Raw genomic sequence first — 11,939 nt, forward strand, 5'->3', positions numbered from 1 at the left:
CCCAACTAACTGGCCGTTATTCTACTGTTCCAGCCGCTGTCCAACTGGCCAGCATCTTTTTCAACTGTTCCACCCATAAACTCGCCCATCTAGCCTCCCACCCTGTCATTTCAACCACCATTAAACCGTTCCAGTCCTCCATCTTATCATTCCAGCCACCATTAAGCCGTTCCAGTCCTCCATCTTATCATTCCAGCCACCATTAAACCGTTCCAGTCCTCCATCTTATCATTCCAGCCACCATTAAACCATTCCAGTCCTCTGCCCCTTCATTCCATCATCAAAACGTTCCAGTCCTCCACCCTACCATTCCATCCACCATCAAACCGTATCAGTCCTCCACCCTACCATTCCATCCACCATCAAACCGTATCAGTCCTCCACCCTATCATTCCAGCCAACACAAGCAGTTCCAATCCCCAACCCTATCGTTCCTGCCACCACACAACCATTCTATCAACGGCCCAGTCTTTCCAGGCACCACCTTATCGCTCCGACCCCTCATCTGATCATTCCAGTCAGGAGCCCATCCGCCACTTCCAGGCCTCGACACCCGCAGTAATGACGGCTGGAATAACAATTTAAGAGCGTCGGTGATGGGGTGGTGGCCAGAGCCTGCGTCCTACCGCCAAGAGGGAGAGACACCGTCAGTCTGCTTCTTAAGGTTACTGCTGATGTGTTGTTCTTGCTCTTTCTCTTTATTCTTCATATTGAGTTCAATGAAATTTTCTCTATCGCTGTCAATATTCCATTTATGGAAAAATGTCTCTTTGTCATTGTCTGAGTTGCACTTGTAGATAGTAGTGTCTCGTCTTTGTTCCAATTGCATCTTTGTCACCTCCATTTCTGTTACTATCCACGATGTATTTGTTGATGTTTCTTGCTCACTGAGCAGTGTTTCAAATGTTGCGTTTATTGTTCTTGTTCTTATGCTTATTTCTTTCTATTATGTTTCCTTTCTCATCAATTTTTGGTCTAGAAGTTCGTAGTTATTGTTTCTCTGATTCTCTCTAGTCTTGTTTTTCGTTTTGATGTCAGTGTGTATCAGGTTTATTGATGGTATTTGTTTGTTCTAGTGTTTTCTATTCATAGTGGTTGATGTTTGTTTGTTGTTATTCGTTTGTTTTTGTTCATGACTGTGGCTGAAATTTGTAGCTGCTGTTCATGTTTTTTTCTTCAACATTGTCATATTTACTCTTCTTGCTACTTTCATTTGTACAATGTGTTTACTTGTTCTGTATGATACATTAACTGTTGCACATTGTTGCACATCCTGCCTGAACTGCCCAGGCTTTCCCTTCCTGCAGCAGGAGGATGTACTTATGGCTGCCTCAGTTGGGATAACTTTCACCAATTTCTGTATTTCCTTTTGTGAAAACAACCCACCTAAAGAAACATAAAGCTGCCGAGCTCTCTGTTACCACTATCTGGTGATATCCTGGTTGTCAAAGAGCTTTGACCTTGCAGGACAGGTTCCCAGTCACGACCCTATAGGCTGGTTCTCTAAGACTGTTAGTAAAAGCACCCAATCTGATGTTTAGGAAAAGGGTCCAGGAGTATGATTATCATATAGTGTTATTTCATATCCATTTATACCATCAAGTTAGTGGATCAAAATTTATCATAGATTCACCAAACAATTCTGCAACAGCTACTGATCTGTCCCCCTTAGTTTCACTCTCTTACTTTCTGTGATAAAATATTGAGTTTCTTACTTTGACTCCTCAGCTCTATAAACTTTAGAATTGGTAGGAAAAACACAGAGAAAGAAAAATGTTTTATTATACTCAATCTTTTATTTACTTCTTTGTGCTTGATTTTTTTGTAAATGACTACTTTACTTGTCTGCACACTCTTGAATCATCCAGCTCATTGTTTCTTCCCAAAATAAAACAAATTAAACCACTGATGCAAGCCAATTTCATATTCCTAATCATTCAATTCAATGTTTCACACATGTACAAAACAGCTGTCCATTGAAAGTTACTTAACATCACATATCCCCTCAAGGAGGTCCTAGTCTACGATAGTCCATCCTTTCTAACTGTACAAGTGGTTTGAGCTGGTCTGCCAGAACACGAAGATCATCAGCAACAGCCATATCCGTCTTGCTGGTTAATACACTTAGCTCCACTAAGTGTGACATTGTCATTGGTTCAAGGTTATCCTTAGACATACCAGGACCAATCTGAAAGAAATATATTGCTACTGTATTTCTTTTTCACTTTACACTATGAATCATACAAATCAATATAATTTTTCTCCTTACTAATAACAGACACTCCCAATTACATCCCAGTATCTAACACAGGGAACTGTTATATGCTATTTCCTCCTAAACCAAAGTACGCCATTGCTCTCTTTCTAAAAAAAAAGAGTCTCTTTAAATCTTTATTCTAAAATGCTGTTACAGTATCTCCATCATTATTTCAGAATCTGTTAAAGTAAACATTACAGTTATATGAAAGTATCAACTGAATTCATTAACAGTTAAACAATGTATCCTGCCATTCAGCACTACAAAGGTTAACAATATAACTATACTGACAGAATTTGCTAATAACCTTACCTTATACATTTTGAATACAGTTACTTTTATTCTTCCTTTTTTCATGATGGATCCTTTTGCCACAAATTCATGATCAAGCTGAAAGAGCAGAAAGTTATTTCTGAGGAAAACCATAAGGTAAAACATATGGCAGGATAATTCTTAGGGTGTACATCATTACAGCAGAATAGTGAGAATCCACCTAAAACCCATCAATTTGGTCCAGTAATTACATATTTCAATCTATCTTACAAAATCTATCTTTTTTGTTTCTTAACATCTCTCTCTATATCTACCAGTCTTTAATCTCTCCATTTATAAGTGTCTTTCGCTACCACTTTATATCAATACACCATTTACAAATTAATGCAAGAGAGCATATACAAAATTCCATTTATCAATATTTAGATTTGAAAGCTTGTTTGGCTCTGTTGCATACTAAAATCATCTTTAGTATTACAGTTAACTATCAATTCAAATTAGAGTGGTCTATCACCTACCCTCTCTTCCATTCTGTTTGCATAAGAAAGATATTTTACTCATCCAATCTTTGCTTTTCTCCAAGTTATCAGTTTCAATTTAACCATTCCCCATCAATACTTGGGTGATGCTTCCAAAGCTTCAAGGGATCAAAGATCTCTCCTACTAACACTAAAATTTCTTTTAAACATTTTCTTGGGTCTTCATCCTTCTATTACTTTTAAAAATAATTTCATTTACCACCAATAGAATTCTTGAGCAGAGTAGTAACCAGGTGCAACATTGATATTATTCATTCATCCCCATCAGTTCCATCTTGCTCTATAGGCTTGGCTATGTCAATCATAGCTTTAGATCACATGAGACAACAGCTGTAGGGTACAAGGCAAAACACCTAGAGACGAAGACAAAAACTTAAGTCTGTTACTACACACACATATTAATGTATACTTACTTACTACCTACTTCTTGTCCCAGGAGTACCTTCTATCTTTACGAGGCTATTGCAATGTTCAGAAAGCTAGCTGCGTCCATTAGCTGGGACTATAGGTCATACAGCGTAGTGATGTTGTGTGTACATCTCCATGAAGGGCAACTGAGTAATACATTCTATGTCATCATTGTCCTAATTGCACTGTGGGCATGAAGGATCTTGGCATATGTTGAAATGGTGTCTGTAGTGTTGTAGGGATGGGTGATATCTTGAACGTAAATGGACAGTTGCAATATAGTGACTACTACTTTGATGTATGCAAGCAATGCTCAAGCTTTTGATTGTTCAGAGACTTAAAATCCATACCATCTGTTTTCTACAAATCGTCTGAATATTTTCTCTCAAAGACTTGGTCATCTTTTCCTGAAACTACTACACTGAGATGGTAGAGGACATTCAGTATTAAAAGGTTGTAAAATTTCCTGATCACAAAGCAAACATTAGTGGGAAATAAGATATACATAAGGCAATACAAGTGGACAGTATCTTGTCACCAAAGTCAATAAGAACAAAAATGCACATAAGTAATTACCAATAATCTTTATGAGCTATAACATCATCTGTAAAAACTAACAAAATTGAAGTCAGTAACCTGTAACTCTGCTTATGAGATATGCTTATCAACTTACAAGGTTTTGTCAAATCATAAAGCAATCAGATTAATGGCATCACAAATGACACATGATGTATAGGAAAAATCAGTCATTTCTGACCATGAATCCATGTTTAGATTGACCAAATTTTCTAAATATCCAAAACGCTGTTATAGAACATTAACAAAACTCTGATGAAATAATACCCCAATTCTTGTTTAAGTTACTTATAACCATACCCTCTGCTTTATGAAATAATGGGAAGCAAATGACAGAAGATGACCGAAGGATTATTGCATGTTTCACTGACCTCAAGGCTGAGAGTTTAAAAATTTTTGCTTTTTTACCTTGTATTACTTAAAAGTATTTTTTTGGCTTGAAAATCATTTTATCCCTACCTTTGCTCCTAGTTCTTGAAGAAATTCACAAACATTGTTACTAACAGGAACATCCAAACAGTTACGTAGGAGGGCTGGATGATTCCCTGAAAAATAAAGGCATTTAAACATTCAGTTATATTCGTAATTATCTATAATGTTAATCTGTGATTAATCGCACCTAGCTTTTAAACCATTCAACCAGAAAATTTTTCAATAAGCTTTACACTGGCTTCTCTGTCCTTTATGCTTCTAAAGAACATGGAAATGTGGTCATGTACCCGATGAGTAGATAAAAGCAGTGAATGCTCCACTGTTTAATAGGGCACCATAGTAAAAATGATTGTGAAAACTACACAGGAACATGTCCTCTTGACATAATTGTCAAGATATATGGTAGGCAAATGTAGGTGAAGAAGCAAGATGAGTTTACAAGGGTATAAGGGTGAGTTGATCAGGTTTTTACAAGTAAGATAGCGTTATAAGTTCTTGAGAAAACAGAATGCATACAGCATTTATAGATTCAAAAAAATCATATCTAAATTCTTCATACTTGATTGCCATTCCCTACTTTAGTGACACAGCCAAGATAAAACTATTCAACTACATGAAAATTCATATGATACAGTTCAATAACCACTGCAGAAAGATGGTACAGAAGAAATGAAGGCTATATGCATGGAGAGTCTTGAAAACTTTGACAGAATTTACTCTAACCCCAGATCAACACTACCTTTCAAAAAACAAGGAAGGACTACAAGAAGTTATGACTTTATAGGATTCATGGAAGGTTCTGGATACTGTTTAGAACTTTATTAATAAATAAATGTAATGAAAATCTATAAGATGGTAAGAGAGAGTGATTATAAGTAAATGAAGGGATATGTCATGGATGCACAATGTCACCATAATTATTTGATGCTTTACATGAATTTGGCTCTATGTTGGATGAGTTTGAGATAGAGCTTACAGTCAAATCATGGTTATATAAAATGCAAGTTATGATATCATATGGAAATAATACTGTTCTAATTGGTGAATCAAAGGTGAAATTGGGTTGTGGATCACAATGATGATGTGATAATAGTGTTGAAACAGGATGTTGAAAGTTAATGCATGTAAGAGCTATGTACCTTCTTCGATAGGCAGGCAATTAAAGTACAACAGTCGATATGTAGATGAATATAAGTGCTTGTATGTAAATATAATTGGAAGGGGTCATCGACTAAGAAAAAAAAGACATAAAAGGGAGATAATTGGAGATACACCAACAGCTCTAGTAAGTGAGAATAATTCAGTGTAGGAGGGGATGTTTGTAGAACAGAGTGCTTGTCCCAACTCTAATGTATATATTTAAAATCTAAGAGTTCACCAGTCATGATAGATAAAAAAATAAGAATGAGAAACATACAATGACCAAGGCAATCATTATCATCAAATAGTAGTTGGTAGGCTCCCACTAACAAGGGAAGTATATTACTGGTACTACCCATCTGGATATTAGGAGGAGTAGTGACAGCTATGCATTGAGCCTGCACTTCAGTAGCACAGGCTCAGTAGCAGCACTGGAATTCACCAGTTATGGAGACTTTTGCAGCGGCCACCCCCTTGAGGGAGTTTCCCAAGGAGATGAGCATCAAAGACATAAATAAGATAGAAAATCAGTAGAGGTGCACAATTGATATCATTAGGGTATACAGCAAATGGCAAGTTGGAGTAATTTGCCTATCGTAAATATGGTTAAAGACACAAGGAGAAAGGGAATACCATAAAAACTGTAATGACAAAAGGTATGTCTTATTTTTCTTTTCTGAAACTCTTTGTAACTTTTCCTTCCCATTTGATGGCTCTGTGGTTCCACTATGTACACCAATAAATGTGACCGATATTATCATAATACCTAATATATTTAGCAAAGCCAAGATTCCCTTTAAAAATATGGGAATCTTGCTCAAATGCCAAACTTTTTTCTCTTCTGAGCAGTCTCTTTACTTACATAAATGACAGATATGTCCTTGTACAGAGCATCATTTTTCACATATGGAGCAGTACTAGCTCTGTGTATTTAAAAGATTTCAGTCAAAAATATTTTGCCTTATGAACCCTGTATCTAACCTAAAAACTCAATCCACTTTCCTTGTAACTTCCAGCTGGATTTCTTTCTTCCACAATTTTTACTTAGGTTTCTGCTTCTGACAGCTGGCTGATCGTGTTTCTCCACCATTGGCTAGACTATGTAGTATATGGAATGTCACTTTGTCACATAATCATTGTGTGATTACTGGCATTTTGAGAGTGAGCAATTGTGATTATGTCTTTCTCCTCAACCAATAAGCACTGGAAATCTATATCTTCATATATCTCTAAACTATTACAACCTGTACCACTAAAAGGCAAGATTTTCCTTATGCCTTTCTTCATTAAAGTCCTGGTCTTGATGAGAACTTCTGTCAGTGACTAGAACCTATAATGTAAAAAGTACTGATATAGTCTAGTGACATCTACTGTACCAATTTCTGGATATCCAACATATCGTAGTTGATAGGGGAGCTCTGGATGGTCCACTGCATGTCTTACTCGCAGTATGTCCCCTTGTGCCGCTGGCCCAGGATTGGATGGAGCTGTAAGAGACCATCATCAATAATTTTCATGTTCGTATTTCATGGGAAAATGTAAATGCAAATCAGTCTTGTTAAGATATGAAGAACCTAACATAAAAATCAATTTATATGAAATTCAAACAAGTGCATTGACTTTTATCTTATGTTATTGTATGAATGTAAAATGTACCTATACAAAAGTTTAATACAACTAAATTTCGAAATGAATATCTCATTAAGTGTACTAGTGCTTCCTACTTAACCATAGGAGGAACCAATAGATTAAAAAATATTCATAAAAATTGGGCAAATATAATAATTATCTGATTAAAAAATAGAGCGCATATCACAATATAAAATGCATAAGATTAACAAAATAAAATGAAAGAATAAAAAATAAACTACTTATAAGTGAGGATCAAGAAAATTTTGAAAATGAGGTGAAGTGTCTAGACCAAAAAGTTGCAATTAAGCATAATAGGCTGATAGCCCTTAAGAAAAAGAAGATTGTGTAGGTAAATCAAAAAGAAATATGAGAAGGTAAACATAAGTATAGAACTTATTCTGGAATGCTTTAGTTTTCTCTAGTAAACAGCAAAAACAGTTTCTCAGGCTTTTACTGTTTTCCCTTTAACTTACATATTTCTCTAAGTCTTCTGAATTGTAAACCAGTGCCTACCATCTTGTTCACAACTGCAGAAGAAACTCATACTATCTTCTTACACTCTTATTTTTTCCAGCAATGAGAAAATAAATCTTTCACCTCTAGGTAAAAGCAGTGTGTAGAATTCTTCAGGAAATGTTTTGAGTGTACATTTTGGTAGAAAACTCAGTTGCATAAAAATGATCAGTAGTAGATAACTCTCCACAAAACTTCAGCAGTAAACTAAAAATTGGTCATACAAAGTCCCTCGTACCATTAAAGTCTTTCAGAACATAAACCACTTCATGGTCGTGAAAGGTTTCTGGAGGTATATCTGCATTGTCACACAACCCACGAAGGCGGTCAATGACTACTCCTAGTGATGTATCCAACACTGAACCTAGGAAGAAAAAATACTATTAGATCTATAAAAAAAAAAAATCATATCAAATTGAAGGAAATGTTAGAAGAAAAGGAGAGTCAATTTTCCATGAATAACAGATGATGGGGCAGTTGGGTTCGGTTTCTATTCTTTTGACAACTGATGCATACTCTAAGCATAATCAACTTCTCTAATGTCAAAATTTCTACAGGATTTATGTAATTGAAGTTATAGTCTCAGCACTGATACCTTCAAAAACAAGTATGGGAGATAAATGCAAAGGAAAATATGAGGGGGGTCTCCTCTCTGTGTTTCTAACATTCCTAGATTTCTTAATTTCTCATAAAGGTAAAACCTAGACAAGCCAGATCTTGACTGCCCCAGGCATACAGACCAGTTACCTGTTTAGAGCTGAAGGAACTGAAGATAAACCCTCCAATGTAGGTTAAACTCAAACAGCCTCAAGTTCAGCAATAGAGCACTGTGATTGCTCTGCTACACCTCCATAATTGTGTCTATATGATGTCTGGTAATATTATAAATTTGCTGTAATAAAAAGAAAGGGCCCATGTGCAACAGTGGTACTATGAACAGAAAACAAAATATTATTCAACAGGATAATTTAAGATTAAACTTACCCTGAAGTAAAAATTCTTGGTCTGGAACGATATGGTTCTTGTGTGTTGCATCTATTGTTTCGTTAGTAAGTGGAACATTTACAGATACAGGTATTGCCATTTTTAGAAGAAAATCTGAAATGTAGAATATGCAGTGAAATATATATATACCAGTATAAGGTACAAGATATTCTGTCATAAAAAAGGCAGAGTATGATCTATTAATTTTTTTTCTTACATTTATAGGAATCAAAACATTTCATGAAACAATACAAAGCCAAAATACATTATCTTTGTGTGTCACTTTGTGTGTTATCACTTTATCATTCAAATAATCCTTGCAAATGACATGTATATAGAACCAATCTGATTGGTTATAAATGCACCACACATTCCATTTCTCTTTCTGTTAGCAATTTCCCTGTTATATAATGAAAGGCTATATATCCCAAGCAGTTAAATGTCTAGAAAATCTTACCATGTTGCAGTAAAAGGAAAGAAACTACATTTCTTCTGACCTACTAATCCAACTGTTTTCTTGTAATGACTTTTTTTATCTACCTTCCTCTGCCATAAAGTATTCATGATTAGTAGAACTGGCGACAAAATTTAATACAGAATGTTACTGTTTACAATTGTTAATATAACTTTCAGCAACATTCTCTAAATATAAGCAGGATGCAAAGGGCCTACAGGCCCACTGGATGCAGTGTGAACAATCTAGAGATACCTTTATGTAGGTAAGGCATGGACAAAGCAGAGAACGTAAGTTAAAACAATAAATGAGGAAAGATGAAAAATCAATGTTTGAATTGCTATCTAACTAAAATACTGTTTAGCTGGTTCTATACTCCATGTTGCTGTAGCTTTGCAACACAGGGTAGTGCTCCACATCAAATGACTTGTTCTAATTTGAAAAACCATTGTAAATATGAAAGTTTTGGTTTCACGTTTACTTTTCCATAGGCAAGTAAATGAATTGAAATGTCTCTTTAAACAAAATGTTTCCTACGAATCATCATTCTACAGTACGAGAATTATAAAGCTGCAGAAGAAAAGCACCTCAAAATTAACTATAGAATATTACTGACCTGGTTCTGCATGACAGTGTAGTGTATGGAAAATACAATGAGATCAGCACTGCGTGATTTGGGTTACTTTATCTCTACAATAACAAATATGTTACTAGAGAGGAGGGCTATGAAAATCAGGGGAAAATGTTAGGTAAATTACCGTAAAAGTAGGTGAGATATATATCAACTTCTATAAATGAACAGGAACTATGAAAATGTCACATAATTTTGCCGAGGGCCAAGATTTCCCTTAATGTTCACTGCTGTAGTCAAAATATACAAAAACTATTATTTGCTGTATTCCAACACATGGTGAAGGATGTGCACTAAACCTGTTAGTTAGCTGGAAGGCATCTATATGTACTTGACCTCACAAACTTTCCACAATGCATTTTTCAAATAAAAAAGATAACGAGAAAGTCAGTTGTTGGGGGAGATGAAGTAAAGCTTTCATAAATTCTGTTGAGTCCCAGAAGGATAACAATTATTTAGTGATCTTCATAGCTCTCCCCACCATCAACTTAGAAAATAAAAAAATAAGACCCAATAACAGCATGCCTGTCTTCCAGTAGTTTCTGTACAGTGCACTATCACTGAACGAGAAATTCTAAGATATTCCAAAGTTAGGCAATTATTAAGTTTAAAGACACTGCCTCAATCACTTAGGCAATTCACTGCCTTAATTTTTCAAAGACAGTACGGTTATTCAAAATATCACGAGACCAAGGAGTGTGATTTTGGGCTTTTTTTTACAAGAAATATAAAGCAATAGTGGCAAAGGCCATGATAATCATAAAAAATTGGGGTTGGATCACTGAAAAATAGATGAAACCAATAAATTTTACTTTGACAGCCAAAAAATACCTTATTTCTATGCCCTTTGGATAATCATGATTAGTTTACATCCATTTGCCAGCTTTCATTTTCACTTGTAATGAACACTCATGAAACTGGAAGCAACCACGCAGTAACACATCTGGATCATGTGACACACTCATCTGTGACAAATAATGTTGATGTTGCACTTTAATCAGAACATTAAAATCTAAGGTACACCTCAACTGCAAGGGAAAGTAGAATGAGGCTTATGTAGGTTCTTTTGATTTTTATAAGCATTTCATACAGGTTTATGTTCATCAAGCACACAGTTTTTCTGAATATGTGGAAGTTTTCCCCACTATCATTTTATTTATGATAAATAAAAAGTAATAAATGAACATTGTTCTGTGAAATACAACCTGGATTTCTTTCTGGAAACATTGAAGCTTAAGCTAGGTTAAGTTTGGTTGTTTTATTAGTCTACAGAACAGTCTAACTGCACTATGCAAACAGTTTTATTGACTTGTGCCATGTAAAGTACAAAGGGGAATATCTAATGAAAAAATTAAAAAAGTCATTCATGCTCCCAAGTCTCAATTAACTGTACATACAGTACTATAAATTATCACTGCAAGATGAAATTATTGACAAGTGATTCAGGTGATGTTCATGAACATCATGGTTACACAAGGTCAGTTATGTGTTACCCATAAGCCAGTGCTTTACTAGACTGATTAATATAAGCGTCTTCAACCTCTCTAGCACGGCGGTCCGACACTTGGGCATGATACACTGGTGTAAGACTTCCTATCATCTTTTCCCTTTACCATATATCCTCTTTATATATACATACCTCTTAACCTAGACTGCTCCTAGGATGGTTTATCAAATCTTCGTTTACCTTAGTCAACTACTGGTATGTTCAGGTGACCAGCAGGACACAGCAGTCTTCAGTTGGCCTGCTGGAGGCTGGACCGTCCCGAGTGTAATGTTTGTAAACAAATAAAATTCAAAAATGAGAAAAAATTATATGTATATATATATATATATATATATATATATATATATATATATATATATATATATATATATATATCAAAATAAGGAAATTAGGTTTGGATGGGTTGGTGGGATTATAATGGTTAGTATCAGGTCTGATTAGGTATGCTAATTTACTGTGAAAGACTAAGGGACCCAATATATCCTCATCTCATCCACCTTATGTCGCATGGAAAAGTGAAATTCCATTTATAGAACTTTAGAAAAAGAAATCCTCTACACAGATGGTATTATTATCGACATGTTTATGAACGG

The 11,939-nt window shown here is 35.3% G+C and overlaps 1 protein-coding gene across 3 annotated transcripts; it reads right to left on the reverse strand.

Moving 5' to 3' along the window:
• Window positions 1–1,765: 1,765 nt before the first annotated feature.
• MED18 (mediator complex subunit 18) lies at window positions 1,766–11,619 on the reverse strand. Of its 3 annotated transcripts, XM_071694962.1 has the most exons (8): window positions 11,479–11,592; window positions 10,671–10,804; window positions 8,755–8,868; window positions 8,009–8,134; window positions 7,002–7,112; window positions 4,513–4,598; window positions 2,570–2,647; window positions 1,766–2,188 (listed from the first exon to the last, which is right to left on the reverse strand). In XM_071694962.1, exons 3-8 carry the CDS (start codon window positions 8,852–8,854, stop codon window positions 2,006–2,008), a joined length of 684 nt encoding a protein of 227 aa, XP_071551063.1. In that variant the 5' UTR covers window positions 8,855–8,868; window positions 10,671–10,804; window positions 11,479–11,592; the 3' UTR covers window positions 1,766–2,005. The 3 variants fall into 3 exon arrangements, with proteins under 3 accessions (XP_071551063.1, XP_071551062.1, XP_071551061.1); XM_071694961.1 differs by lacking the exon at window positions 10,671–10,804 and having other exon boundaries at window positions 11,527–11,619; XM_071694960.1 differs by lacking the exon at window positions 10,671–10,804 and having other exon boundaries at window positions 11,479–11,613.
• Between the last annotated feature and the right edge of the window lie 320 nt (window positions 11,620–11,939).

This window comes from Panulirus ornatus, chromosome 57 (genome assembly GCF_036320965.1).
Source record: "Panulirus ornatus isolate Po-2019 chromosome 57, ASM3632096v1, whole genome shotgun sequence".
NCBI classification, from domain to species: domain Eukaryota; kingdom Metazoa; phylum Arthropoda; class Malacostraca; order Decapoda; family Palinuridae; genus Panulirus; species Panulirus ornatus.

Coding starts and splice junctions, on each gene's coding strand:
- MED18 (XM_071694961.1), bottom strand. CDS start 8,854: ATGGCAATACCTGTATCTGTAAATGTTCCACTTACTAACGAAACAATA. Junction 8,135..8,754: donor CCAAGAATTTTTACTTCAGG/GTAAGTTTAATC, acceptor TTTTCTTCCTAG/GTTCAGTGTTGGATACATCA. Junction 4,599..7,001: donor TGTTGGATATCCAGAAATTG/GTACAGTAGATG, acceptor TTTATTTTTCAG/GGAATCATCCAGCCCTCCTA.